The sequence below is a fragment of the Spinacia oleracea genome, chromosome 1 (assembly GCF_020520425.1).
Source record: "Spinacia oleracea cultivar Varoflay chromosome 1, BTI_SOV_V1, whole genome shotgun sequence".
Taxonomy (NCBI): Eukaryota; Viridiplantae; Streptophyta; class Magnoliopsida; order Caryophyllales; family Amaranthaceae; genus Spinacia; species Spinacia oleracea.
This window is the reverse complement of record NC_079487.1, coordinates 117317593-117343115: the sequence shown is the minus strand read 5'-3', so window position 1 is coordinate 117343115 and position 25523 is coordinate 117317593. Positions and strand designations below refer to the sequence as shown.

The window sequence follows — 25523 nt, the reverse complement described above, 5'->3', positions numbered from 1 at the left end:
TTGATTGAATATTTCCGTTAACCAGATAATATTTGTAATATTTTTGTTGCCTTTTGTTTTGTTTTAAACTTTTTGCAAAACATACAATTAAATGCACAATTTCGCCAGATAGAATGTACATGATGAAAGTCATTGAATCTGACTTCGATCTAAGATCTGTGATTTGAATAGAAGTGTCTGAAGCAGTTTTGATTTTGAGTTTCAACCCCCGGTTTTGATTTAATACCATTAGCTAGAAATTTTAGGAAACGTCTTAATATAAGTCACTTTTGGCTGCTTAGCAAGAATGGCAAAAAGAACTAAGATGCAGAATTTCTGTAATATTTATCTGCGACTCGAAATTGATGATGGAAAGATAGTAAAAGGGCAAAGAAATAAGAAACCTTGTAATAATTCTCTGCAGCACGAAAGTGATCAAAAGATAATCATCATCAAGAACGTTGACACGGGAATTTAGCTTTAATTTCTCAAATGCACTGAAATGACAGTATATAAGAACCTAACATAGTTGTTACTATTTTACTAATACAAAGGTAAAGTACTATTAAATCATTCAATGCTGTTGCAGAATTGTTTTATTAATTTGCTTCCCAAAAAAAACTGGGCAATTACATAAATCCTTGAAGTAACTCACCACCCAAGGGAAATGGTGACCTAAGCTGTAGAATCCACTTAGCATAGAGATAACAAATTGAAAATCAAACTATAAATAAATAACATAGGGAAAAATATGAAAAAGATAAAACTCTTTTTTCCCCCTTTTTTGTGAGGGTATATTGGGGCTAAAATTACACTTTAGAAAAAGAACCAGGCACATCGTACAACACTCCTGCCACCAACACAGCAGAGACATTGACATCCTTGGCTCATGTACACTCAATATAAACGATCAAGAAGTCAAAAAGATTTGGAAGAAAAAAGGCGAGAAAAGGAAGGAATCCAGCAGTAATGAAGAAAGGATCTTTTAACTTTCTGAGACTTTGAAAGATATAACCATGAAAGAAGGAAGGACCTACCATAAGATATAACCATGAAATGTGCTGATGTGAGCATCTAACTACACCTTACTGTTTTGCTGTGCACTGCTGCTCTTCTCAGTTGTCACAACATCATCTTTACAACTCTCGTCTAAATGGAGAGTTTGATCTAATCTGTCAGATATGTTATTCAAAATCTCATCAGTAAGAGATTCTGAAACACTCGGCTTTGATTTTACTTGTTGTCGATTCTTCCTTTCCTGCAAAACCTTCTCTCTGTCATCATAAAATTCAAAGTCATCCACAATGGATGTCTGTGCTTCGTATTCTTTGAATATTTTCAGCATCTCAATGCCCTGTTCGAGTTTCACCTATCAAAAACCATAATAATATAGGAAAAGTCAACTATCATGGGTGATGGAACAAGTATGCCAAGGTCACAAAAAAATATCTCACAAGAAAAAAAAACGGGAGCGAAACATTATACTCTATACGAGTCCTGGTAAAAGAAATTAATACCTCCTGAGAGTCTCGGCTATGAGTAACAGGCTTGTTATCATTATTTTCTAGCAAAATGTGCCGAAATTTATTATTAGGTATGTCCTTGATTATATGCCAACGAACTGCGAATTGTCCTGTCCATCTATCTTGCTGCCAGTAATCTGCATTCTTCTCAAAATCAACTTGTCCAGCCATTTCTGCTACTCCACAAAATTGGCCACTGGCATTAACCTATACAAATATATCATAGAAGAATCTTCAGATCCAGCACCATAACCAAACAACATATATGAAAAGAAAAAGTGATTAAAAACCAGTAAATCACATGACATATAAATACTCCGTATATAATAGCTAAAACACAGAATGATAAAGACTATAGACTGGTGCCATTGTGTAATCACAGAAAACAGCATCAAAATATCAAGCAGAGATAATGAAGCAACCAATATATATTCTAACGAATTCAATCCCAACAACCTTGAGGTAGTGTGTATCCAACTCAACATGGCAGCAGATGTCAAAAAGCAATTAATAAAAAAATTCACAAGCAAGTCTCCAATGGAATTGTTGCTGTTGCAGCAAATATAGCACTTCAAAGCAATACCTAAATATGTAAACAAACAAATAACACCTCAAACTACCAACTATAATTGTATGATTGTATCTGAACCAGCATGAGCATTACATACATCACTTTGACAGATCCCCATGCAACATAAGGTTTTAACTAGTGGAACATGCAAGCATCAAGTTCTACAAGTGGGAAGCATGTCAAAGTTAAACTTCTTCAATCCTAGTCAAACAGCAGCAATTTTAAAAAGTAAGAAACAGCACAAAATGCATTTACAAGCTTCGTGTCATGAAACCTACCGAAAACAAGAGGAAAACAGGACAGTTGCTTTTCTCCTTTGCTTCCAGATAAGCAGCGTCCAACTTTCTATTTCCATGAGGCGTACTCGCCCAAACACCATATTTAATGCTTCTATGGATATTGTCTTCACTAAAAGACTTAATGATAAAGAACTTCGCATTCTCATACTCAGTTGGAAAATCCGCACCATTGTAAGAAGCGAGATCCACTCCAGAGGCAGAAGCACCAGTTTTAGCACTGCTTGCCAATGCGTTATTTTCTGGAGCACTTTCAGCACCAGAAAATGAACCATTTCCAGTGGTCCCTTTTCCTTTTCCCTTAGAAGCCCTCGGTCCTCTATTGCGATCACCTGAGATGGCAAACATGGCATCCTGCTCCCTTTGATTTCGTGCCTTCTCCACGCTAAAACGATTCCGATAATTACCTCCTGAATGAGAGCTAGGTATGGCACTGTAATGTGAATTCTGAAACGTGCCATCATAGTGATATGTCCCACCACCATAATCTGACACCAATCCATATCCATGATATGGTCTCTGTTGAGCAATCTGCATTCAATAAGTAAGCAATGAGGGAAAAAAATACTATGACAGACTAACATCAATAAGAAAGCAAGCCAAGTGTTTTTTAGATGAAAGGAAAATCACATCATATACAAGTATCAATATAAAATGAAAACTCAAAAGTCTTGTACTAATCACACATTTTGTAACTTTTATTACCATAAAAAAACATGACAATCCTTGAGTTAATAAGGAACTATTGACATAGCACGACACAACATAATATAGTAATTCAAGTTCTAACAGAAGAAGCCCCCAAGACCCATCTGTTGTTGACTTGTTGTTACTGACCGAATTGCTGAGCCCTTGACCTAGGATTTTTCTATGTGACATTGTAATAAACTAACATGTATCTTTGTAGTGACAACAAAATACTAAAAGACACGCCTCCAACCTGTCCAACTGTGGGGTCAAACGAGCCAAGAGTACCAACTGGCTGGGTGTATGCAGCACTTGAATTCAAAGTTCTCCACCCACCATCCACAGAGTTTGATGGACTTGACAAAGGTTCACCAGATCCATACATCCCATGCATGTTGTAATAACCATGGTTATGAAGCGCATTCATGGACATGTGTCCTGTGAAAAGAAAACAAGAACAATTGTCAACAAAAAACATATTACTTTTTCTGTGGTACAGCACGTAGAGCAATAAGATCTTCATCACAGCACCTTTATGATTCACCATCTCGGCATGGGAAACTGGAATCGCAGCTGACATATGTGGCATCGAGCTGCCAACTGACTGGGGATAGTACTGTGGGGAAACAGGAATTTGTTGTGGCGAATAAAGCTGGTTATCAACCATTATCTGAGGCACAGGCGTACTGGCAGGTGAGTACTGTCCATATGCCATCTGGGAGTTGAAGCCATAAGGAGAATGCAAACCAAGTGATGAATTATCACCATAAATGACCTGGGCAAAGAAATGGCAGGGAATACAGTCAATGAGTCAAATCTTAAAGTAAGCACAAGAAGAAAGAAACAGATCAATAATCTTGGCTTACCGGAGGTACGACATGCAAGCCCTCCCCAGCGTACTGCGGATACCCACTCCAACTGCTCGGACCACTATCATATCCTGAATGCAAGAAAAAAAATAAGCGTGCGTGCCTTTTAAAAAAAGAAGGCCTCTGCATACAAGTGAACCTTCACAAACTCTTCATAGTTAAAACAAGACAAAATCACTATGCTATATGTTACCAGGCTAATAGGCCACTATAACAAAAAACTAACACGGGGAATTGAAATGAGAAACTTACCTCCATAGTAGTAAGTTTGTTCAAGCGTTCCATAGTTGTTGAGTGGGTAGACTGTATTATTATTATTATCTACAGCTGCATCTGAAGCCCTTGGAGGATCAATGGCATTTCTTGAAGGACCTGTGATGGCTGCATCCGGAGATGGATTGGTAGAAACAATCCTTTCATCTTTGGGCGAAAGTGGCTGATAATAGATTACAAAATGAATTGCTACTGGGATGCAGTGACCTAACTAATAAAAAACTCGAAAAAAAAACAGAAAGCTAAAGAGAGTGATTTATAGAAATAGCTACCTGATTCATCATGTTATCTTCCTCAACAAACTTATCTCCTGCGGTGTAATGGTGAAATACTTTAAAGTATCATCAAAAAGAAATGAACACAACACAATTTATTTCCTGCAGTAAAACAAGGACAAACTTAGAATACCATCAAGGAAATAAGGAACACAACACAGATAATCCCCAACAGATTACAGCATATATTCATGACGTAAGGGGACAAATGCTAAAGTACACTATCTTTTAATGCGTTTGGAACATCAGAGCACATCAAAGTAGACATCAGAGCACATCAAAGTAGTAATAAACCAATTGTTTCCCCCCCCCTTTGATCTTCTTATTAGGAGGATATCATAACTACACGAGGAATGAAACATTGAATGGGGAGAGAAGGAATGGCAATCACAATGAATAATTACAATAATGGAGCCCACAAAGCATGTCCTGTGTAAATCTTTTACAGCGAAAATTTAACTAAATCATATAAACAGAACTGTAAGCATCAAAAATAATTGATGCTCTTCAAATTTATGGAATAAACTATATGAATCCTCATTTCATTTAACGTGAAACAACAACAGAACCCTCAAACAGACTCGAGTCAAGCTAAGTTTCCTGTATACACACGACTCCCTTACATCGTCCGCGGTTGACTCTTAATGGAACAACCATAAAGCATCCCAACTAATCCTATTCTAGTTACCCTTTACATTTTGCACAAGGAATAAAAATATATGATATTGAATAAAAGACTTTGATCAAATTCACAAATACAACATATCAAGCAGAAAAAAACAACAAAACCTGCATACGCAGAACATATTGTAGTAGATAACACATCAATGATACCAAATTACCACGCAGAGGCGTATCCTGAATTTTTAAATTGTGGCAGCCAATGCTACCAGTTGCCCCTGTCTGGAATTCTGGATACGCCTCTGATATTCCCTCGCAATATATTGAAATCCCCAAGATCCTCTTTATTTCATCATACATTCACAAATCTCATAAATTCAAACCCAGTTACCACATTTTCCAAATTAATGCAACAGTAACCCCAAAATTTTCCATTAAACTCTTCCTTCAAACCGTAATCACAACCAAAATGCAATATAAAGCTCAAAACACGCTCACAGATTCCGGATCAAATCAATTCCACATCTCAACAATTGAACCTCTAGACCTCTATAAACACACCTCTATCAAATTACACCAATCCGCAACCTCTCACAAATACAAAACAAAACCAAATAAAACAAAAATTAGGGTTTTAATTAACATTACCTTGTGCTGAGATTTCCATCCGCCATCAAGTCGTTACAAACAAAGCCGTACGATAAAGCGCCAAATAACCAGGGAAACCGTCGAAAAGCTCCAAAAAACAGAAAAAATGGCAGAAACGGATGAATTCGTAGACAATCAAACCCCTAATATTTTGGATCAGGAAAAAAGGCTCGTCGTTTTTCCACCAAACAAAAAACTGAATCCCAAATATCTGGAACAAGGTAGGAGAAACGAATCGGGAAGAGAGAAACAATCTAACCAAATCGGAAATAGAGTTTTGACGGGAAGTCTCCGACGTTGACGATCATCGGCGAAAAAATTGGGGAAGAGCTTTGGTTGTTTCTTGGAGTCTACTCCTTTGTTACGAAGTAATGGTAAGAAGTAGAGGAGAGAGAAAGAGAGGAGAGAGAAAGATTGTATTTTTATGGTTTTTTATACACATTGTTTAGGGCCTCTTCTTGTCTCGGCCCACACTCCTACACGTCAATCCCACTTCTTTTGTTCTCTATACGGATGTGGTAATAGGTTGTTCGATTCGGAATTAAATTTTAGATCGGACGATACATGTTAGGGTTTGGTTGTGTAGATTCAAGTCAATTCTAAATTGTTTAATCTAATCTAATCTAATCTAATCTAATACTCCGTATATATAAAATATAAATAAAGTAGCATGGCTGAATTATTAGAGCGTTATGTAGTCGATTTATTGATTTCGGCCAATGAAAAAGAAGATTTCTAATTTATTTTTGAATTAAAAAAGTCGAGTGCCACGTAAATAAATAATTAAGTGACACGGAGATATTTTGATTAACAAGATACTAATATATACAACTCCATCCAAAATCAAACACTCTAATTAATTAATAATTAAAAAATAAATCTAAAATTCAATTCAATTCAAAATCAAACAATAATCTAATACGAAATATAAAATATAGCAGTTGTGGTAGCAGTTTTATTTTAACTTAAAAATTTAATAGAATTCGTGCATGGCACATGTTAAAATCTAGTAAGGATACTATTTGAGTACGTTATAGGGGATATAAGTCGGATTTTGAAGCTATATGGGGCACTTGGGATTCAATTCGGGTTAAATTTCATAGGTCTAGTTTAGATCTGATCAAATGGCGGGGCGGGCCGGGTTCGGGACGGGCTGAGGCATAAAAATATCCTGTTGTGTCGGGCCGGGCCAAGATTCAGGCCAAAAATTTGTGCCAAACCCGCTATTTCAGGCCTAAAATACCGGGCTTTTCGGGTCGGGCCAAATTTATAACTAAAAGGTGTAATTTAATGTTTCCCAAAAATTTAAAATTTCTGGTCAAGCCGGGCCAGAAAATCGGGCTGGAAATTTTTTCCCAAGCCCACAACATTTCGGGCCGGCGGGTTAGGCTCATCTTGATCGGGTCTAGTCTAGTTTAGAAGTTATGAGGTGCTTCCATACTTTTTTTTTTTTGAAAAAGGATTCAATTAACAAAAAAGCGATTACAACCTACTACAAACTAAATTAAACTATTACATCACAAACACAACTAAAACAGGAACAAAACATTATAAGAGGGAGAAACACTAGCATACAAACATTACAGACATGGTCAATGAACTTGCTCGATGAAATGCCATGAACTAGCCCAGTAGCTCGGAGCCTGGAAAACCACTTGAAACTGAAACCAGCCATAACTAAAACGTTAACCCTCACCACATACAATCCAAGGGAAGTGTGGAGATGGCGATGGTGAGATAATGACACCGGCAATGAGGCCTTACTATTGCAGTTACGAAGAAACTCTTTGGTGATGGAAGATGATGAAAAGAGAAGAAAACCCCTGACGGTGAATGCAACCTGTTGAACAACAACAAAACACACAGACACAGAACATGCACCACTCCCAGAGGTCGAACAACCAAACGACCACCTAAAAGTCTCAAACCACTGCTCGGAGAGACACTTTCCTTGGTGACTCTACCGTGAGAAACCTTGCATTTAAATGCAGGCCCTCTTCTCGCACCTCCTTTAAAGAAAGTAGCAAGAAACTGGAGGACATTGCTTATGTAACACCCCGACAATTCCCATTTTCTAAAATACCCCTTTTTAAACATAACTATTGGGAATTATCAAAGTATTATCGCCCGTGTGAAAACGTAACGGCTTATTCAGAATTTTGCAGCGGAAAACATAAAACTAACTTGTAGGTTCATAAATAATCTTATTACATATTAGGTTCAAAACCAATTAACTGAAATAAGGAAATACGAATAGTACGACAATTTCAAATTTAAGTTAACAAACCAAATCACTTAATAAAGCAAATATAACTACAAGCTCTCTAATCCCGATCCCAATGATGCATCATCTTCAAACCTGTAGATGGGCAACGCTTATTGATCCTTAGAGACTGCTCACCAAAGTTGGGTCATCACAGGATCAATAAGGCATAGCCATGATCAACACACACAAACAAAGCACGTAATCAGCAAAGCTGAGTACTACATACTAAAACAATAATAATCCTAACATGATACTATTAACGAACAACCTTAACATGATACTAATGAACATAAACAAGGGCAGACATAACATGATAATTTGACGACCATACTTGACTAGACTAGGCTAGACTGGACTGGACTTTTATAACAATAATATTATTTTAGTTGAAATAGACAATGGACCGAGTTTTCTAGCTAGATGCTTCACTAAGGAAGACGAGGTACGGGCGCGACTCCGTAACCTCAGTGACCTGCGATATCGAGGAACGTTTGAATAAAAATAGGACACGGTGATCAATCCGGTCCGAATTAAAGGCCATGGGCTACCACCATGAACCCCAACTCATGTTTGTCCGTCACTTTAGACGTGCACAGTCTAAAGCTATTGCTACTCAGTTTCACTTTACATGATTTACAAATTGACACCCTGTTATGACTCAACAATCACATAAGGCATACAATCCACATTTATTTACAACTGTTTTTATCTTGGAATTAAGTAAGTGATCACAAAGGCATCCAACAAGACTCATTCCAATTAACTCCAATCCTTCCTTTAATACTGATCAACCCTGTATATGGGTATAAGGTTTCAACTTACTAAATGAGGTCCTCGACCCTCATAAAGTAGTGAAAAGCTAAAAGGGAACAACAATCCACTGATCTTAATTATATACAAAGTAATCTAGTGTTCCCAATCAAACATGTTTGTATCAACCATCCATACTAACATGCTATAATCCTCAAAATGCAATATAGGTTCAATATGTCTAACCAACAGTATTAAACATGCAATATTCAACCTGACTAAATTCATCAACGATATCAACATAACCAAGTTCATCAACAATTCAACATGGTTTCAACAATTAGCACACATTCCAAGCACACAGGTATGTACGTACCTTGTGTAAACAAACTGATAGGCCACTTTAACACTTTCAAAAGTCGCCTAAAGAGAATTCTCCGCCTAAAACAACCAACAAGTAATCCCAATCAATTTCTAATCATTGGCAACCATAATAAAGCATTCTAAATGCATCCTAAACATGTTTAGAACTTTCCCCAATATCAAAACTTAAGCATTTGATTTCCTAGCATCATAATTATTGAACTAGTGATTGAAATTCGTTGAAATCTTTTTGCAAACATCGTATTTTAAATTTTCAGCAATATAAATTCATTTAAAAGCTTCACCAAGGTCAATCTACGTTCCTAGTATCTCAAAACAACAAACTTAATAATCCATACTCAACCTACCATGATTTATAATCATAAAAACCTTGAATTTCATACTTTAAACAATCAAAATTAATATTTCAAAGTAATTTGATAATCTGAAAATTAATAACTTTATTATATAATTTGCATAATCTGAAATTTATAACTTAAATTACAAAACCATAACTCTAATTCAAGAAAACATAATCCAAATTAATAAATCATAAATAAGCCATAATTTATAATTCAATTAACCAAAACTAAAATTAATTCGTTTATAATCTCAACATCAAATCTGAAAATCATGTTCAAACCATAAAAATTATAAATTTAATATCAAGAACATAATTTAAATTAACAACTATAATTAATTAAAATAATTAGTTACTTAGGGTTTAAGAAATAACCAATTCAAGAGGGAGAGGGGAGTGCTGGCCGGCGGACAGTGGTGGCTCGCGGCAAGGGCTGAGCACGGGTTGCGTGCGGTGGTCGTGGCTGGCCTGGTCGCGGTGTTGCTGCGCGAAACGAGGAAGGATAAGAGAATAAGAACGAAAATAAAAGAAATAGAAGAAAAGGAGGAAGGAGGAGAAGCTTGAAGGAGAAGAAGGAGTTACCGCAACAGGGTGGTCGGCTGGGTCGCTGTCGTGGTGGTGCGGCGGCTGGCGGACAGTGGTGAAGGCGAGACGACTGAGGGTGAGCGTGAGATTGGAGGAAGGAGTTTCCTCTTTTCTTTTTTTTGTTTGTTTCACGTGAGTATGGAGGGAAGAGAGAGGAGGGTTTGGTTTGTTTTTTACGTGAATGAGGAAAAGAGAAGGGAGTATGGTTTTGGGGTTTTGTTGGTTTGGGCTTTGCCCAATTGGGCTAGGAGTAGAATTTAGGTTGCTGAATCCGAAATGGTTAGGATTTGCTTTCTAATTTCAATAGAACGTGATTTCAAAATCCGAATTCGTTTTAACGTAAAATTCAAAAATCAATTTTGATTTCATAAATCATTAAAATATTCAAAATGTAATAACATAATTATATTTTAATTACATATTCATTTCTAAAATTCGTAAATTACATTTAAATATATTAAATATACGTTAAAATATATAAATAAAATATAATAAAGTTACGGGGGATTACAATCTACCCCTCTTAAAAGAAGTTTCGTCCCGAAACTTGACACGGAAATTCACATATCTTTCCAAACTTTTCAACTTATTCTTATTGTAGAAGTACTTTGTGCCACTCTTGTGCACTCTTTTGCCGACTAAGCGTTACTTGTAATACTCAAGAACACATTTTCTTATGCGGAGAATCTATTTACTTGCATCATCATGTAAAGGTTGCTAAAAATAAGCATAAAATGCATAAAAACACCATAAAAATAGGTAAAAGCGCGAATTTCTATCGCATTCTACCCCTCTTAAAGAAAACGAGTTACGCCCTCGTAACTCACCTCAGAAAATAACTCTGGATACTTGATCTTCATTTCAGCTTCGGCTTCCCACGTTGCCTCTTCGTACTCGTGGTTCGACCAAAGTACTTTCACTATGCTGACGTCCTTATTGCGTGTACTACGCACTTTTCTATCAAGGATTTTCACAGGTCTTTCTTCGTATGTGAGGCTACTATCAATCTGGATTCTCTCAGGCTCTAAGATATGACGCTCATCAGGGATATAGCGCTTTAGTTGGGAAATGTGAAACACGTCGTGCTTCTTTTCGAACTCCATTGGCAAGGCTAACTTGTATGCTACTTTCCCTATTCGTTGCAGAATCTCATATGGGCCTACATACTTGGCACTTAGCTTCCCCTTTTTCCCGAATCTCATCACACCCTTGGTTGGTGATACTTTCAAGAACACTTTATCACCTACTGCAAATTCATCATCTCTTCTTTTCAAATCAGCATAACTCTTTTGCCTATCCTGGGCAGCTTGAATTCTAGCCTGAATAATTTTTACATTCCTGACAGTCTCCTCAATGAATTCCGTTCCCAAGACTATATTTTCACTGAAATCATTCCAGCAGGTGGGACTTCTACATTTTCTCCCATATAGTGCCTCAAAAGGTGCCATCTTAATGCTTGCATGGTAACTATTGTTGTATGAAAATTCGATCAAGTCTAGATGGTCTTCCCAACTACCCTTAAAGTCAATCGCACAAGCCCTCAACATATCTTCCATAGTCTGGTTAGTTCTCTCAGTCTGACCATCGGTTGCAGGGTGGAAAGCAGTGCTCATTTTCAAAGTTGTCCCAAGGTTCAACTGGACCTTTTGCCAAAATTTCGAGAGGAATCTTGAATCACGGTCTGAGATAATATCGGTTGGGACCCCATGCAACCTCACTACATGCTTAATGTAAGTCTTTGCAAGCTGTTTCTTTTTCCATGTCTCTTTAATCGGAATAAACACGGCTGATTTTGTTAGACGGTCCACAATAACCCAAATGGTATCATTTCCGTTCTTTGATCTAGGCAAGGCAGTAACAAAATCCATAGAAATGGAATCCCACTTCCATCCAGGCACTTCTAAAGGTTGAACTTTCCCCATGGGTCTTTTGTGGTCTATTTTGACTTTCTGACAGGTTAGGCATCTAGACGTACACAAACTCTGCAACTTCCCGTTTCATATTAGGCCACCAATAGATTTGCTTCAGGTCTTTGTACAACTTGTCACCCCCAGGGTGCACAGAATATGGAGTATTATGCCCCTCATCCATAAGACGTCTCTTGAGTTCTTCACACTTCTGTGGTACACACCATCTCCCTTTGAACCTCAAACTACCATCCTCATGAATCTTGAAATCCACTTCCTTCCCTTGACCCGTCTTTTCTTTGATCTTCCCTAAGTACTCATCCCCAGCTTGACTTTCTCTAATCTCCTCGAATATGGACAACCCCAATGACAATGCACTCAGTTTTGCTTTGGTTTCCCCAGGATTTACTATTTCCAGGCTAAGTTTCTGCATGTCTCGACACAACTCTTCAGGCACTACTAAGACATTCATACTATGGCTAGATTTCCTACTCAATGCATCGGCAACTACATTTGCTTTCCCCTCATGGTACTGAATGTTCAAATCATAGTCCTTGATCAACTCTAACCATCTTCTTTGTCTCATGTTGAGATCTTTCTGGGTGAAAATGTATTTTAGGCTTTTGTGGTCTGTGAAGATCTTACATGTTGCCCCATAGAGGTAATGTCTCCAAATTTTCAAAGCGAAAACAATCGCAGCTAGCTCTAGATCGTGGGTAGGGTAATTAGCCTCATATATATGGTTTTAATTGACGCGACGCATACGCAATCACCTTCCCATTTTGCTGTAACACACACCCCAACCCATTCTTCGACGCATCACTATATACCTCAAACCCTTCATTCCCATCAGGTAAGGTCAAAACAGGTGCTGAGGTTAAACGCTCTTTGAGAATTTGGAAGGCTTCCTCGCATTTTTCGCTCCACTCAAACTTTGATTCTTTCTTCATCAAGTTGGTCATGGGTCTTGCTATTTTTGAGAAATCTCTCACAAATCTCCTATAATACCCAGCTAGACCTAAGAAACTCCAAATATCAGACACATTCTTCGGAGTAGGCCACTCACTCACCGCTTGAATCTTGGCAGGATCCACAGAGACTCCTTCCTTTGACACATAATGTCCCAAAAATGCTACCTTTTCCAGACGAAACTCACACTTAGAGAACTTTGCATACAACTGGTTCTTCCTAAGCGTCTCCAAGATGACCCTCAAATGCTCATCATGTTCCTTTTCATTCCTCGAATAGATCAGAATATCATCAATGAATACCACCACAAACTTATCTAGGAATTCATGGAAAATCCTATTCATCAAATCCATAAATATGGTGGGTGCATTGGTTAACCCAAAAGGCATTACTGTAAACTCATAATGGCCATAACGAGTCCTAAATGCAGTCTTAGGAATGTCTTTCTCAGCTACCCTCAATTGGTGATATCCCGAACGCAAATCGATCTTTGAGAATACACTTGCCCCATTCAACTGGTCAAATAGGTCATCTATCCTAGGCAAAGGATATTTGTTTTTGATTGTTACGTTGTTCAACTCCCTATAATCAATACATAGCCGCATAATCCCATCTTTCTTTTTGACAAACAATACTGGAGCTCCCCACGGTGATGCACTAGGCCTAATGTACCCCTTGTCGAACAAGTCCTGCAATTGTGTCTTTAACTCACTCATTTCTGGGGGTTCCATCCTATAAGGTGCTTTGGATATAGGTGCGGTTCCGGGATTTAACTCTATGGTAAACTCAAGGGCTCTAGCCGGTGGCATACCCGGAATCTCATCCGGAAATACATCTACAAATTCTCTTACGATTGGGACATCCTCTATCTTTACCCCAACTTTCTTACTCACATCTTGGACACTACAGAAAAATAGTTCACACCCTTTATTGACCAATTTCTTCACTTGTAATGCGGAGATCTCCCCAAAGTTCCTAGTCTTCCCAAAACGTCTCTATGATATTGATTTCCCAGTAGGGTTCTTTAGGCTTACTTTCTGAATCTCGCAATCTATCCTGGCCTTGTATAAGTTTAGCCAATCCATCCCCAGAATCACATCTAGGTCCCCCAAACTAAATTCTATCAAATTAGATGGAAAAGTGCAATCTTTTATCTTCAAGGGCAAGTTCTTAAATACTTTCGTACACCTTATGGGTTCACCAGTAGGCATACTAACAGGTAGATCAATTGTCTCAAAATCTACTAACTTCAAACTTTTAACAATAGAGGACGAAATAAAAGAATAAGTTTCCCCTGAATCAAACAACGTTTTAACAGGTAAGGAGTGAACAGAGAAAGTACCCGAAACTACATCTGCAGAACGTTCAGCTTCATTTCTACTCATTACGAACAGCTTTCCAGGAGCCTTTGTAATCCCCCATAATTTTATACATTTTATTAATATATTTTAACGTATAGTTAATTATATTTAAATAGAATTTATAAATTTTAGAAATAAATATATAATTAACGTATATTTATTTTATTTGATTACATTCTAAACATTTTAACGATTTATGAAATCAAAAATAATTTTAGAATTTTATGTTGAAAAGAATTTGAATTACGAAAATACGTTTTTACTTAGAAAACAATCATAATCGGTTTCGAATTCAAACATAAACTCAATTATAATCCTAGCCCAAATAACAAAGCCCAAAATAAATAACCCCAAATAAACCCATAACCCTTTCTCCTATTCAACTTCACGTGAAACAAAAATAAAAAGAGAAACAAAAGAAAACTCTCAAACCCTTGCTTCACCATTCACGTGAAAACGCACAAGACTCTCTGCTTCAGCCACCGCCGCTCCTCCTTGCTGCTATCCCTCACGCCGCCGGCCACCTCCTCCGTCGCGCGCAACCTCCCTCGCCGGACGCCGGTAACTTCTTCTTCCTTCTCTTCCCTTTTGTTTCTTTGTTTCGTTCATTTTCGCTCCTCCTTAACCATGATGTTGGTTTTCCGCACAGCACCACCACTGTCAACCGCTGCCACCTTGCCACGCCGCACCGCGACGACCACCTGCACCGCCTGAAGCTGGCCGTCGTCGCTGCCCTTGCGGCCATCACTTCTCTCGTTCGTCCCTTCTCTTTTCCCCCTTTGCTTGCTGCTCGGTTCTCCTTTCGCAAGCAACATTGCAGTCGTTCGCGAGCCTCCTCGTCGCCGCGCACCACCACCTTCGTCAACCAGCCATCAGCCGCCGCCCAGCCATCTCCTCTCCTCCTTGATTTCGGTTGTTCCCTAAACCTAAGTTAATTAACGAATTTAATTAAGTTTTAATAATTTAAATTATGTTCTTGAATTAAATTTATAATCTTTATGGTTTGAATATGATTTTCAGATTTGGTGTTGATATTATAAACTAATTATTTTCAGTTTGGTTGATTAAAATATAAGTTAGGGTTTAATCATGTTTTATTAATTCAAATTATGTTTTCTTGAATTAAAGTTATAGTTTTATGATTTAGATTATAGATTTCAGATTATACGAATTATATAATAAAGTTACTAATTTTCAGATTTTATTATATTGGTTAAATTAGTGCCTTTAAGTAGTAAAGTGTGACTTTTGAGGTTTTAATGGCTTTAAATCATAATAGAACGATTATATATTATTAAAGTTATTTTTTTTTTTTATGATGTTGAATATATTTTGAGCAAGCTTTTAATTATTTTAGATTGCTGGAAATTTAAAAGGAAAGTTTATTGGAGTTTAAGATTTGGGATCCTTAATATAATAATTATTATGCTTGGAGGATAATTAGTTAAGTTTCGATATTGGAGAATGTTCTAAATATGTTTAGGATGTGTTTAGAGTACGTTAGTGTTGCTGTAAATTATTAGGAATTGATTTGGGTACGTTTCTTGATTATTTTAGGCGGAGAATTCTTTGTGGGCGACTTTTGAATTCGTTAAAGTGGCCTATCAGTTTGTTTACACAAGGTACGTACATACCTGCGTGCTTGGAATGTGTGCTAATTGTTGAAATCATGTTGATATTATTGTTGAACTTGGTGATGTTGATATTATAGACAAACTTGGTTATATGGAATGTGCATGTTTAATACTGTTGGACAAACTTATTGAACTTATTTTGCACTATAAGAACTGTAACATGTTAGTATGGATGTTTGATACAAACATGTTGGTTGGGAACACTAGATTATTCTATATGATTGGGTTGGATCAATTGGTTGTTGTTCCCTTTCTATCTATTCACTACTTTATAAGGGCGGAGGACCTTGTTTAGTAAGTTGAAACTCTATGCCCATATACAGGGTTGCTCATGGTTAAAGGAAAGGTTTGTTAAGTTGGGATGAGTCTTGATTGATGCTTTTATGATCACTTACTTAATTCCAAGATAAAAACAGTTGTGAACAAATGTGAATTGTCTGTCTTATGTAATGGTTGAGTCATAACGGAATCTCAATTTGTAAATCATGTAAAGTGAAACTGAATAGCAATAGCTTTAGACTGTGCACGTCTGAAGTGACGGACAAACAGGAGTTGGGGTTCATGGTGGTAGCCCATGGCCTTTTCTGGGACCGGATTGATCACCGTGTCCTATTTTTATTTAAACGTTCCTCGATATCGCAGGTCACTGAGGTTACGGAGTCGCGCCCGTACCTCGTCTTCCTTAGTGAAGACTTCTGGATGGTCAACTCGGTCCATTGTCTATTTCAACTAAAATAATATTATGGTTATTAAGCCCAGCTTAGTCTAGTCAAGTATAATCGTCAATTTATTATGTTTTGCCTGTCCTTACTTATATTTATTAGTATCATGTTAGGGTTGTTGGTTTGATAGTATCATGCTAGGATCGTTGTTGTTTTAGTATGTAGTACTCAGCTTTGCTGATTACGTGCTTTGTTTGTGTGTGTTGATCATGGCTATGCCTTATTGATCCTGTGATGACCCATCCTTGGTGAGCAGTCTCTAAGGATCAATAAGCGTTGCCCATCTACAGGTTTGAAGATGATGCATCATTGGGATCGGGATTAGAGAGCTTGTAGTTCTATTCGTTTAATTAAGTGATTTAATTTGTTAACTTGGATTTGAAATTTGTCGTACTATTTGTATTTCTTTAATTCAGTTAATTGGTTTGGACCTAATATGTAATAGATTATTTATGAACCTAAAAGTTAGTTTTATGTTTTCCGCTGCAAAATTCTGAATAAGCCGATACGTTTTCACACGGGCGATAATGCCTTGATAATTCTCTACGTTTTATATTAAAAGGTTATTTTAGAAAAGAGGGAATTGTCGGGGTGTTACAAGTGGTATCTAGAAGCTAAGGTTTTACTTTAATAAATTTTTAGGCGCCTACCTATCTAGTTATTTAAAATAAATTTCTTAAAAATCGAGCTTCTACGTATTATAGTGTTCAAAAAATTGGTACTTTTTTTTGGGGGGCCGATTTCCTTTTATCTTGTTTGAAAGTATATAATATTTCTTATTTAAATTCGAAATCAAATTATTATTCAAGTTAAAGTGATACTTTCGATCGACATTTTATTTTTTCTTATTATTTACTATTCAAAAAAAAAAAAATGAGTACACATTTTGTTTAAAGAAGTTCAAATTTTTTTTTTAGTTGGTTTAAAAGTTAGAATTCGTTAGTTAGGAAATATAAAATCTTTTTCGAATTAATAACTTTATTTTCGAATTTATTCGCTACGCATTTCCTTAATTCATTTTACTTTATTTATTTTATATTTTTATTTATGTTATTATTCTATGTTATAATTTTCTTATATTATCGTTCTTTTACTTCGTCATTTAAATTATTTCAATGATTTAGTTTATGAGAGATGGGTAGTATAAGAAGGGCATATAAGATAGAATTATATGTGCATTAGTAGCTAGTCAACGCTAGCATTAGAAATTGATTGTTATGTACGTGCGTGTGCTAATTGTTTAAGTGTTACATTTACATGTGCATAAAGAATTGTTTGATTCCACCAAACTTATTGATCATTGAACCTTGTTTATGTTTTGGCTGGAAAATCGTTAGTGAGACATTGAATTGTTTATTTCAGGAATAAAATGTTTCTTTCCAAGTATACCAACATAGGATCCTTCGAGAAACTTGATATAGAAACCCCTGATATTTACGTGAAGAAAATTGTGTTTGGATGTGAATATTATGCTAAAGTTCATGGGCAACCTATCTTAATGAGAAAGGATATCATAGCAGCTACTATCATTAATTGCTTACCTAACAAATTTCCATACCTAGAACTCAAGGAAAAGTTTAAAGACATGCATTCTGATAATGGAACTCCAAACTTGACTAAGTATGGGACTTGGGATGGTAGATGGAAATATGATTCAGAAATTCTGACCACCATTATTGAGGCGGCAGAAAGTGGGTTTAGAGACGGTAAAATCGTAGGGAGTCATGTTGGAGATGCAGTTACAGAAGAACCTATGGGAGTAAGTGTAAATAATGACCTAGAGGAAAATGATGTAGCTGTGGAGAATGAGAATGTAGATGTTGAGGCAGAGAATCCTAACCCAGCGACCCATGAGCCAACCATTGAGATTTCTAGTGATTCAGATGAAGAGCTCGAAAGTGAACAGGAGATGGCAAGTGAGTCTAATCAAGATGAAGACATGGAAGAAGATGCAAACCCTGAGGAAGACCCCGATGAAGACCCTGAAGAAGAGTTCGATGATCTTGAGATCTAAAGTCACTCCTAAAGCTTTCAGGAGCGATGGATAGGCAAGAGGCCACAAATATTTTGAAGTCATAAATAGTTAATTAGCTCTTTTATGTTTTAAAGGATAAGTAGCAAAGCTACAACAGTTTAAGGTTAAAGTTAATTGAAGTTTGAAATGTTCTTTATTATTTTGAAGGATGTAATAAACCTTTATGGAGTTAGCAATAAAAGTTAAAGTTTTCAAGGAATTGTTCTTTATTCTATTTTGAGGATTCCATAATACCCCAACCTTTAGGTAACACGTCATGGATTAATTTTTCTATTGGTTGCATACTCAGTGTGAATTGTGGATCAATTTAATTGCCACAATAATATTAAATGATTTGAGTACATAAAGGAAGTGAGGGCCAATCTAGACCCTCATGACCAATATGATTCAAAATGTTATGCCTTATGTGCAGTGTGTGAATGTCTTTCGTGAATTATTGAGGATGATTATTTTTCAATGATTATTGCATCTTGTGGACGATCGTTGCACCTTCGTAAACGATTGTCGTGCCTTCGTAAATGACGTGTATTAATGTGAACAGTGTTGGTTGAGGCGATCTGTATGGTCAATTCAAGTATTAAATTGTATGGGATAACGTATAGGTGATGTTTCAAACCTAAAGTAGAGTATTCTAATTGCAGGTCACGTTCTAGAATGGCCAACAACAATGATCTAGCCGTGGCTATTCGCCTTTTGGCGGAAAAGCTGACTCAGGAAAGAACTGAGCGCCCCAATTCTGCAGGGGAAATGTTTGAAAGACTTTCTAGGGTTAAACCACCATACTTCAAGGGACAATCAGACCTTACCTTCTTAGAAAATTGGATTAGGGAGTTTGAGAAACAGTTTGAGGCTGTGAGTTGCCCTATGAGTATGAGAGTAGGTCAAGCTGTCCTTTACCTAAAAGATGAAGCCGATCTGTGGTGGAGAGAGAATGAAACTAGGCTAAGTACTGCCGAGAGATATAATTGGGACTCATTTGTTGTTGCATTGAGGGAAAAGTTTTATCCTCCTTTTATTACAAAACGAAAAGCGCAGGAATTCATAAACCTTGGGATGGGGAGTATGACCATCGCTGAATATTATAGCAAATTTATAGCGTTGTCGAAGTTTACACCTGAGATTGTAGCCATAGAGGAGACAAAGGCTCAGATGTTTGAGCAAGGGTTGAACGATGAGATCCAGTTGGAATTAGGTGGAGAAACCTTTATACCTTTAGAGAATGCGTATGGGAGAACCGCCCATATTCATGGTTTACAGTCTAGAAGGGACAAGAAAAATGTTGTTGGGGAGAAAAGAAAAGAGTTTGATGCTGGGAAAAACCGAGGGAATTTCAAGAAGAATAGAAACGTGAATAGGAATGAGAGTGGAAATGGAAATTTTCAGGGAAGAAGCAATCAGGGGCACCACAACAACTCGAACCAATCTAAGAGAGTGCATCATTGCAAGATGTGCAGTAGCAATCACCCTGGTAAGAACTGCAACGGAGAATTAGTGACCTGCAACTATTGTCAGAAAAGGGGACATAGGGAATATGAGTGCTTCACCAAGCACAGAAAGGAACAAAATAGTAATAAAGCTGGAAACCAAGTGAGGTTTAACCAGTCTGGAGGTCAAAATTCAAAGCCTGGAGGGGCACAAAACAATCAAGAGAACTATAATAAGCCTGCAAATGATAACAACAACCCGAATAAGGCTCCAGGAAAGTTGTACATGATGAATCAGAATGAGGATGAACGATCTGCCGAATAGATTCTGGTACTTTTCTATTAACTCCGCGCAAGTTAAGCATTATTTAATTCGTGGTGACTTGTTCTTTTGTTTCGTCATCTGTTGTGAAAAGTCTAAAGTTAGTAGTTTTAATGAAATGGGAATTTTGAAAGAGAATTCGTCGAAAGAGAATTCGTCGAAAGAGAATTTTGGGTTAGCTATTCCCTGAGGTGAGTTACGAGGGCGTAACTCGTTTTCTTTAAGGGGGTAGAATGCGATAGAAATTCGCGCTTTTTACCTATTTTTATGGTATTTTTATGCATTTTATGCTTATTTTTAGCAACCTTTACAAGTTGATGCAAAGCAAATAGATTCTCCGCATAAGAAAAGGTGTTCATGAGTAACACAAACAGCTTTGAGTTGGCAAAATAGTGTACTTAGGTGGCACAAATACTTCTCTAGTAAGAATAAGTTAAAAGCTTTTGGGGAAAGTGTGGGAAATTTCTTGTCAAGTTTCGGGACGAAACTTCTTTTAAGAGGGGTAGATTGTAATCCCCCATAATTTTATACATTTTATTAATATATTTTAACGTATAGTTAATTATATTTAAATAGAATTTATAAATTTTAGAAATAAATATATAATTAACGTATATTTATTTTATTTGATTACATTCTAAACATTTTAACGATTTATGAAATCAAAAATAATTTTAGAATTTTATGTTGAAAAGAATTTGAATTACGAAAATACGTTTTTACTTAGAAAACAATCATAATCGGTTTCGAATTCAAACATAAACTCAATTATAATCCTAGCCCAAATAACAAAGCCCAAAATAAATAACCCCAAATAAACCCATAACCCTTTCTCCTATTCAACTTCACGTGAAACAAAAATAAAAAGAGAAACAAAAGAAAACTCTCAAACCCTTGCTTCACCATTCACGTGAAAACGCACAAGACTCTCTGCTTCAGCCACCGCCGCTCCTCCTTGCTGCTATCCCTCACGCCGCCGGCCACCTCCTCCGTCGCGCGCAACCTCCCTCGCCGGACGCCGGTAACTTCTTCTTCCTTCTCTTCCCTTTTGTTTCTTTGTTTCGTTCATTTTCGCTCCTCCTTAACCATGATGTTGGTTTTCCGCACAGCACCACCACTGTCAACCGCTGCCACCTTGCCACGCCGCACCGCGACGACCACCTGCACCGCCTGAAGCTGGCCGTCGTCGCTGCCCTTGCGGCCATCACTTCTCTCGTTCGTCCCTTCTCTTTTCCCCCTTTGCTTGCTGCTCGGTTCTCCTTTCGCAAGCAACATTGCAGTCGTTCGCGAGCCTCCTCGTCGCCGCGCACCACCACCTTCGTCAACCAGCCATCAGCCGCCGCCCAGCCATCTCCTCTCCTCCTTGATTTCGGTTGTTCCCTAAACCTAAGTTAATTAACGAATTTAATTAAGTTTTAATAATTTAAATTATGTTCTTGAATTAAATTTATAATCTTTATGGTTTGAATATGATTTTCAGATTTGGTGTTGATATTATAAACTAATTATTTTCAGTTTGGTTGATTAAAATATAAGTTAGGGTTTAATCATGTTTTATTAATTCAAATTATGTTTTCTTGAATTAAAGTTATAGTTTTATGATTTAGATTATAGATTTCAGATTATACGAATTATATAATAAAGTTACTAATTTTCAGATTTTATTATATTGGTTAAATTAGTGCCTTTAAGTAGTAAAGTGTGACTTTTGAGGTTTTAATGGCTTTAAATCATAATAGAACGATTATATATTATTAAAGTTATTATTTTTTTTTATGATGTTGAATATATTTTGAGCAAGCTTTTAATTATTTTAGATTGCTGGAAATTTAAAAGGAAAGTTTATTGGAGTTTAAGATTTGGGATCCTTAATATAATAATTATTATGCTTGGAGGATAATTAGTTAAGTTTCGATATTGGAGAATGTTCTAAATATGTTTAGGATGTGTTTAGAGTACGTTAGTGTTGCTGTAAATTATTAGGAATTGATTTGGGTACGTTTCTTGATTATTTTAGGCGGAGAATTCTTTGTGGGCGACTTTTGAATTCGTTAAAGTGGCCTATCAGTTTGTTTACACAAGGTACGTACATACCTGCGTGCTTGGAATGTGTGCTAATTGTTGAAATCATGTTGATATTATTGTTGAACTTGGTGATGTTGATATTATAGACAAACTTGGTTATATGGAATGTGCATGTTTAATACTGTTGGACAAACTTATTGAACTTATTTTGCACTATAAGAACTGTAACATGTTAGTATGGATGTTTGATACAAACATGTTGGTTGGGAACACTAGATTATTCTATATGATTGGGTTGGATCAATTGGTTGTTGTTCCCTTTCTATCTATTCACTACTTTATAAGGGCGGAGGACCTTGTTTAGTAAGTTGAAACTCTATGCCCATATACAGGGTTGCTCATGGTTAAAGGAAAGGTTTGTTAAGTTGGAATGAGTCTTGATTGATGCTTTTATGATCACTTACTTAATTCCAAGATAAAAACAGTTGTGAACAAATGTGAATTGTCTGTCTTATGTAATGGTTGAGTCATAACGGAATCTCAATTTGTAAATCATGTAAAGTGAAACTGAATAGCAATAGCTTTAGACTGTGCACGTCTGAAGTGACGGACAAACAGGAGTTGGGGTTCATGGTGGTAGCCCATGGCCTTTTCTGGGACCGGATTGATCACCGTGTCCTATTTTTATTTAAACGTTCCTCGATATCGCAGGTCACTGAGGTTACGGAGTCGCGCCCGTACCTCGTCTTCCTTAGTGAAGACTTCTGGATGGTCAACTCGGTCCATTGTCTATTTCAACTAAAATAATATTATGGTTATTAAGCCCAGCTTAGTCTAGTCAAGTATAATCGTCAATTTATTATGTTTTGCCTGTCCTTACTTATATTTATTAGTATCATGTTAGGGTTGTTGGTTTGATAGTATCATGCTAGGATCGTTGTTGTTTTAGTATGTAGTACTCAGCTTTGCTGATTACGTGCTTTGTTTGTGTGTGTTGATCATGGCTATGCCTTATTGATCCTGTGATGACCCATCCTTGGTGAGCAGTCTCTAAGGATCAATAAGCGTTGCCCATCTACAGGTTTGAAGATGATGCATCATTGGGATCGGGATTAGAGAGCTTGTAGTTCTATTCGTTTAATTAAGTGATTTAATTTGTTAACTTGGATTTGAAATTTGTCGTACTATTCGTATTTCTTTAATTCAGTTAATTGGTTTGGACCTAATATGTAATAGATTATTTATGAACCTAAAAGTTAGTTTTATGTTTTCCGCTGCAAAATTCTGAATAAGCCGATACGTTTTCACACGGGCGATAATGCCTTGATAATTCTCTACGTTTTATATTAAAAGGTTATTTTAGAAAAGAGGGAATTGTCGGGGTGTTACAAGTGATATCTAGAAGCTAAGGTTTTACTTTAATAAATTTTTAGGCGCCTACCTATCTAGTTATTTAAAATAAATTTCTTAAAAATCGAGCTTCTACGTATTATAGTGTTCAAAAAATTGGTACTTTTTTTTGGGGGGCCGATTTCCTTTTATCTTGTTTGAAAGTATATAATATTTCTTATTTAAATTCGAAATCAAATTATTATTCAAGTTAAAGTGATACTTTCGATCGACATTTTATTTTTTCTTATTATTTACTATTCAAAAAAAAAAAAAATGAGTACACATTTTGTTTAAAGAAGTTCAAATTTTTTTTTTAGTTGGTTTAAAAGTTAGAATTCGTTAGTTAGGAAATATAAAATCTTTTTCGAATTAATAACTTTATTTTCGAATTTATTCGCTACGCATTTCCTTAATTCATTTTACTTTATTTATTTTATATTTTTATTTATGTTATTATTCTATGTTATAATTTTCTTATATTATCGTTCTTTTACTTCGTCATTTAAATTATTTCAATGATTTAGTTTATGAGAGATGGGTAGTATAAGAAGGGCATATAAGATAGAATTATATGTGCATTAGTAGCTAGTCAACGCTAGCATTAGAAATTGATTGTTATGTACGTGCGTGTGCTAATTGTTTAAGTGTTACATTTACATGTGCATAAAGAATTGTTTGATTCCACCAAACTTATTGATCATTGAACCTTGTTTATGTTTTGGCTGGAAAATCGTTAGTGAGACATTGAATTGTTTATTTCAGGAATAAAATGTTTCTTTCCAAGTATACCAACATAGGATCCTTCGAGAAACTTGATATAGAAACCCCTGATATTTACGTGAAGAAAATTGTGTTTGGATGTGAATATTATGCTAAAGTTCATGGGCAACCTATCTTAATGAGAAAGGATATCATAGCAGCTACTATCATTAATTGCTTACCTAACAAATTTCCATACCTAGAACTCAAGGAAAAGTTTAAAGACATGCATTCTGATAATGGAACTCCAAACTTGACTAAGTATGGGACTTGGGATGGTAGATGGAAATATGATTCAGAAATTCTGACCACCATTATTGAGGCGGCAGAAAGTGGGTTTAGAGACGGTAAAATCGTAGGGAGTCATGTTGGAGATGCAGTTACAGAAGAACCTATGGGAGTAAGTGTAAATAATGACCTAGAGGAAAATGATGTAGCTGTGGAGAATGAGAATGTAGATGTTGAGGCAGAGAATCCTAACCCAGCGACCCATGAGCCAACCATTGAGATTTCTAGTGATTCAGATGAAGAGCTCGAAAGTGAACAGGAGATGGCAAGTGAGTCTAATCAAGATGAAGACATGGAAGAAGATGCAAACCCTGAGGAAGACCCCGATGAAGACCCTGAAGAAGAGTTCGATGATCTTGAGATCTAAAGTCACTCCTAAAGCTTTCAGGAGCGATGGATAGGCAAGAGGCCACAAATATTTTGAAGTCATAAATAGTTAATTAGCTCTTTTATGTTTTAAAGGATAAGTAGCAAAGCTACAACAGTTTAAGGTTAAAGTTAATTGAAGTTTGAAATGTTCTTTATTATTTTGAAGGATGTAATAAACCTTTATGGAGTTAGCAATAAAAGTTAAAGTTTTCAAGGAATTGTTCTTTATTCTATTTTGAGGATTCCATA

At 36.4% G+C, this 25523-nt stretch overlaps 3 protein-coding genes across 3 annotated transcripts; 2 read left to right on the top strand and 1 right to left on the bottom strand.

Annotated features, from left to right (window-relative positions):
- Positions 1-549: 549 nt before the first annotated feature.
- Positions 550-6156, bottom strand: LOC110778776 (YTH domain-containing protein ECT3). Its single transcript, XM_021983334.2, has 9 exons — positions 5743-6156; positions 4471-4575; positions 4178-4361; positions 3923-3996; positions 3588-3831; positions 3310-3494; positions 2352-2900; positions 1497-1709; positions 550-1348 (listed from the first exon to the last, which is right to left on the bottom strand). The coding sequence occupies exons 2-9, from the start codon at positions 4480-4482 to the stop codon at positions 1058-1060; spliced, it is 1752 nt and encodes a 583-aa protein (XP_021839026.2). The 5' UTR covers positions 4483-4575; positions 5743-6156; the 3' UTR covers positions 550-1057.
- Positions 6157-14443: 8287 nt separating this feature from the next.
- On the top strand, positions 14444-18674 carry LOC130465639 (uncharacterized). Its single transcript, XM_056834475.1, has 4 exons — positions 14444-14865; positions 14954-15216; positions 15862-15926; positions 18023-18674. The coding sequence occupies exon 4, from the start codon at positions 18030-18032 to the stop codon at positions 18672-18674; it is 645 nt and encodes a 214-aa protein (XP_056690453.1). The 5' UTR covers positions 14444-14865; positions 14954-15216; positions 15862-15926; positions 18023-18029.
- A 2266-nt stretch (positions 18675-20940) lies between these two features.
- On the top strand, positions 20941-25272 carry LOC130465638 (uncharacterized). The gene is made up of 4 exons (XM_056834474.1): positions 20941-21462; positions 21551-21813; positions 22459-22523; positions 24621-25272. Exon 4 carries the CDS (start codon positions 24628-24630, stop codon positions 25270-25272), a length of 645 nt encoding a protein of 214 aa, XP_056690452.1. The 5' UTR covers positions 20941-21462; positions 21551-21813; positions 22459-22523; positions 24621-24627.
- Positions 25273-25523: the final 251 nt, after the last annotated feature.

What these genes read in the sequence shown, in the direction of transcription:
- LOC130465639 (XM_056834475.1), top strand. Translation starts at nt 18,030, where the DNA reads ATGTTTCTTTCCAAGTATACCAACATAGGATCCTTCGAGAAACTTGAT.
- LOC130465638 (XM_056834474.1), top strand. Translation starts at nt 24,628, where the DNA reads ATGTTTCTTTCCAAGTATACCAACATAGGATCCTTCGAGAAACTTGAT.
- LOC110778776 (XM_021983334.2), bottom strand. An exon ending in GCTTGCATGTCGTACCTCCG is followed by an intron (nt 3,832 to 3,922) that starts GTAAGCCAAGAT and finishes TTCTTTGCCCAG; the next exon opens with GTCATTTATGGTGATAATTC. An exon ending in CGAGATGGTGAATCATAAAG is followed by an intron (nt 3,495 to 3,587) that starts GTGCTGTGATGA and finishes TTCTTTTCACAG; the next exon opens with GACACATGTCCATGAATGCG.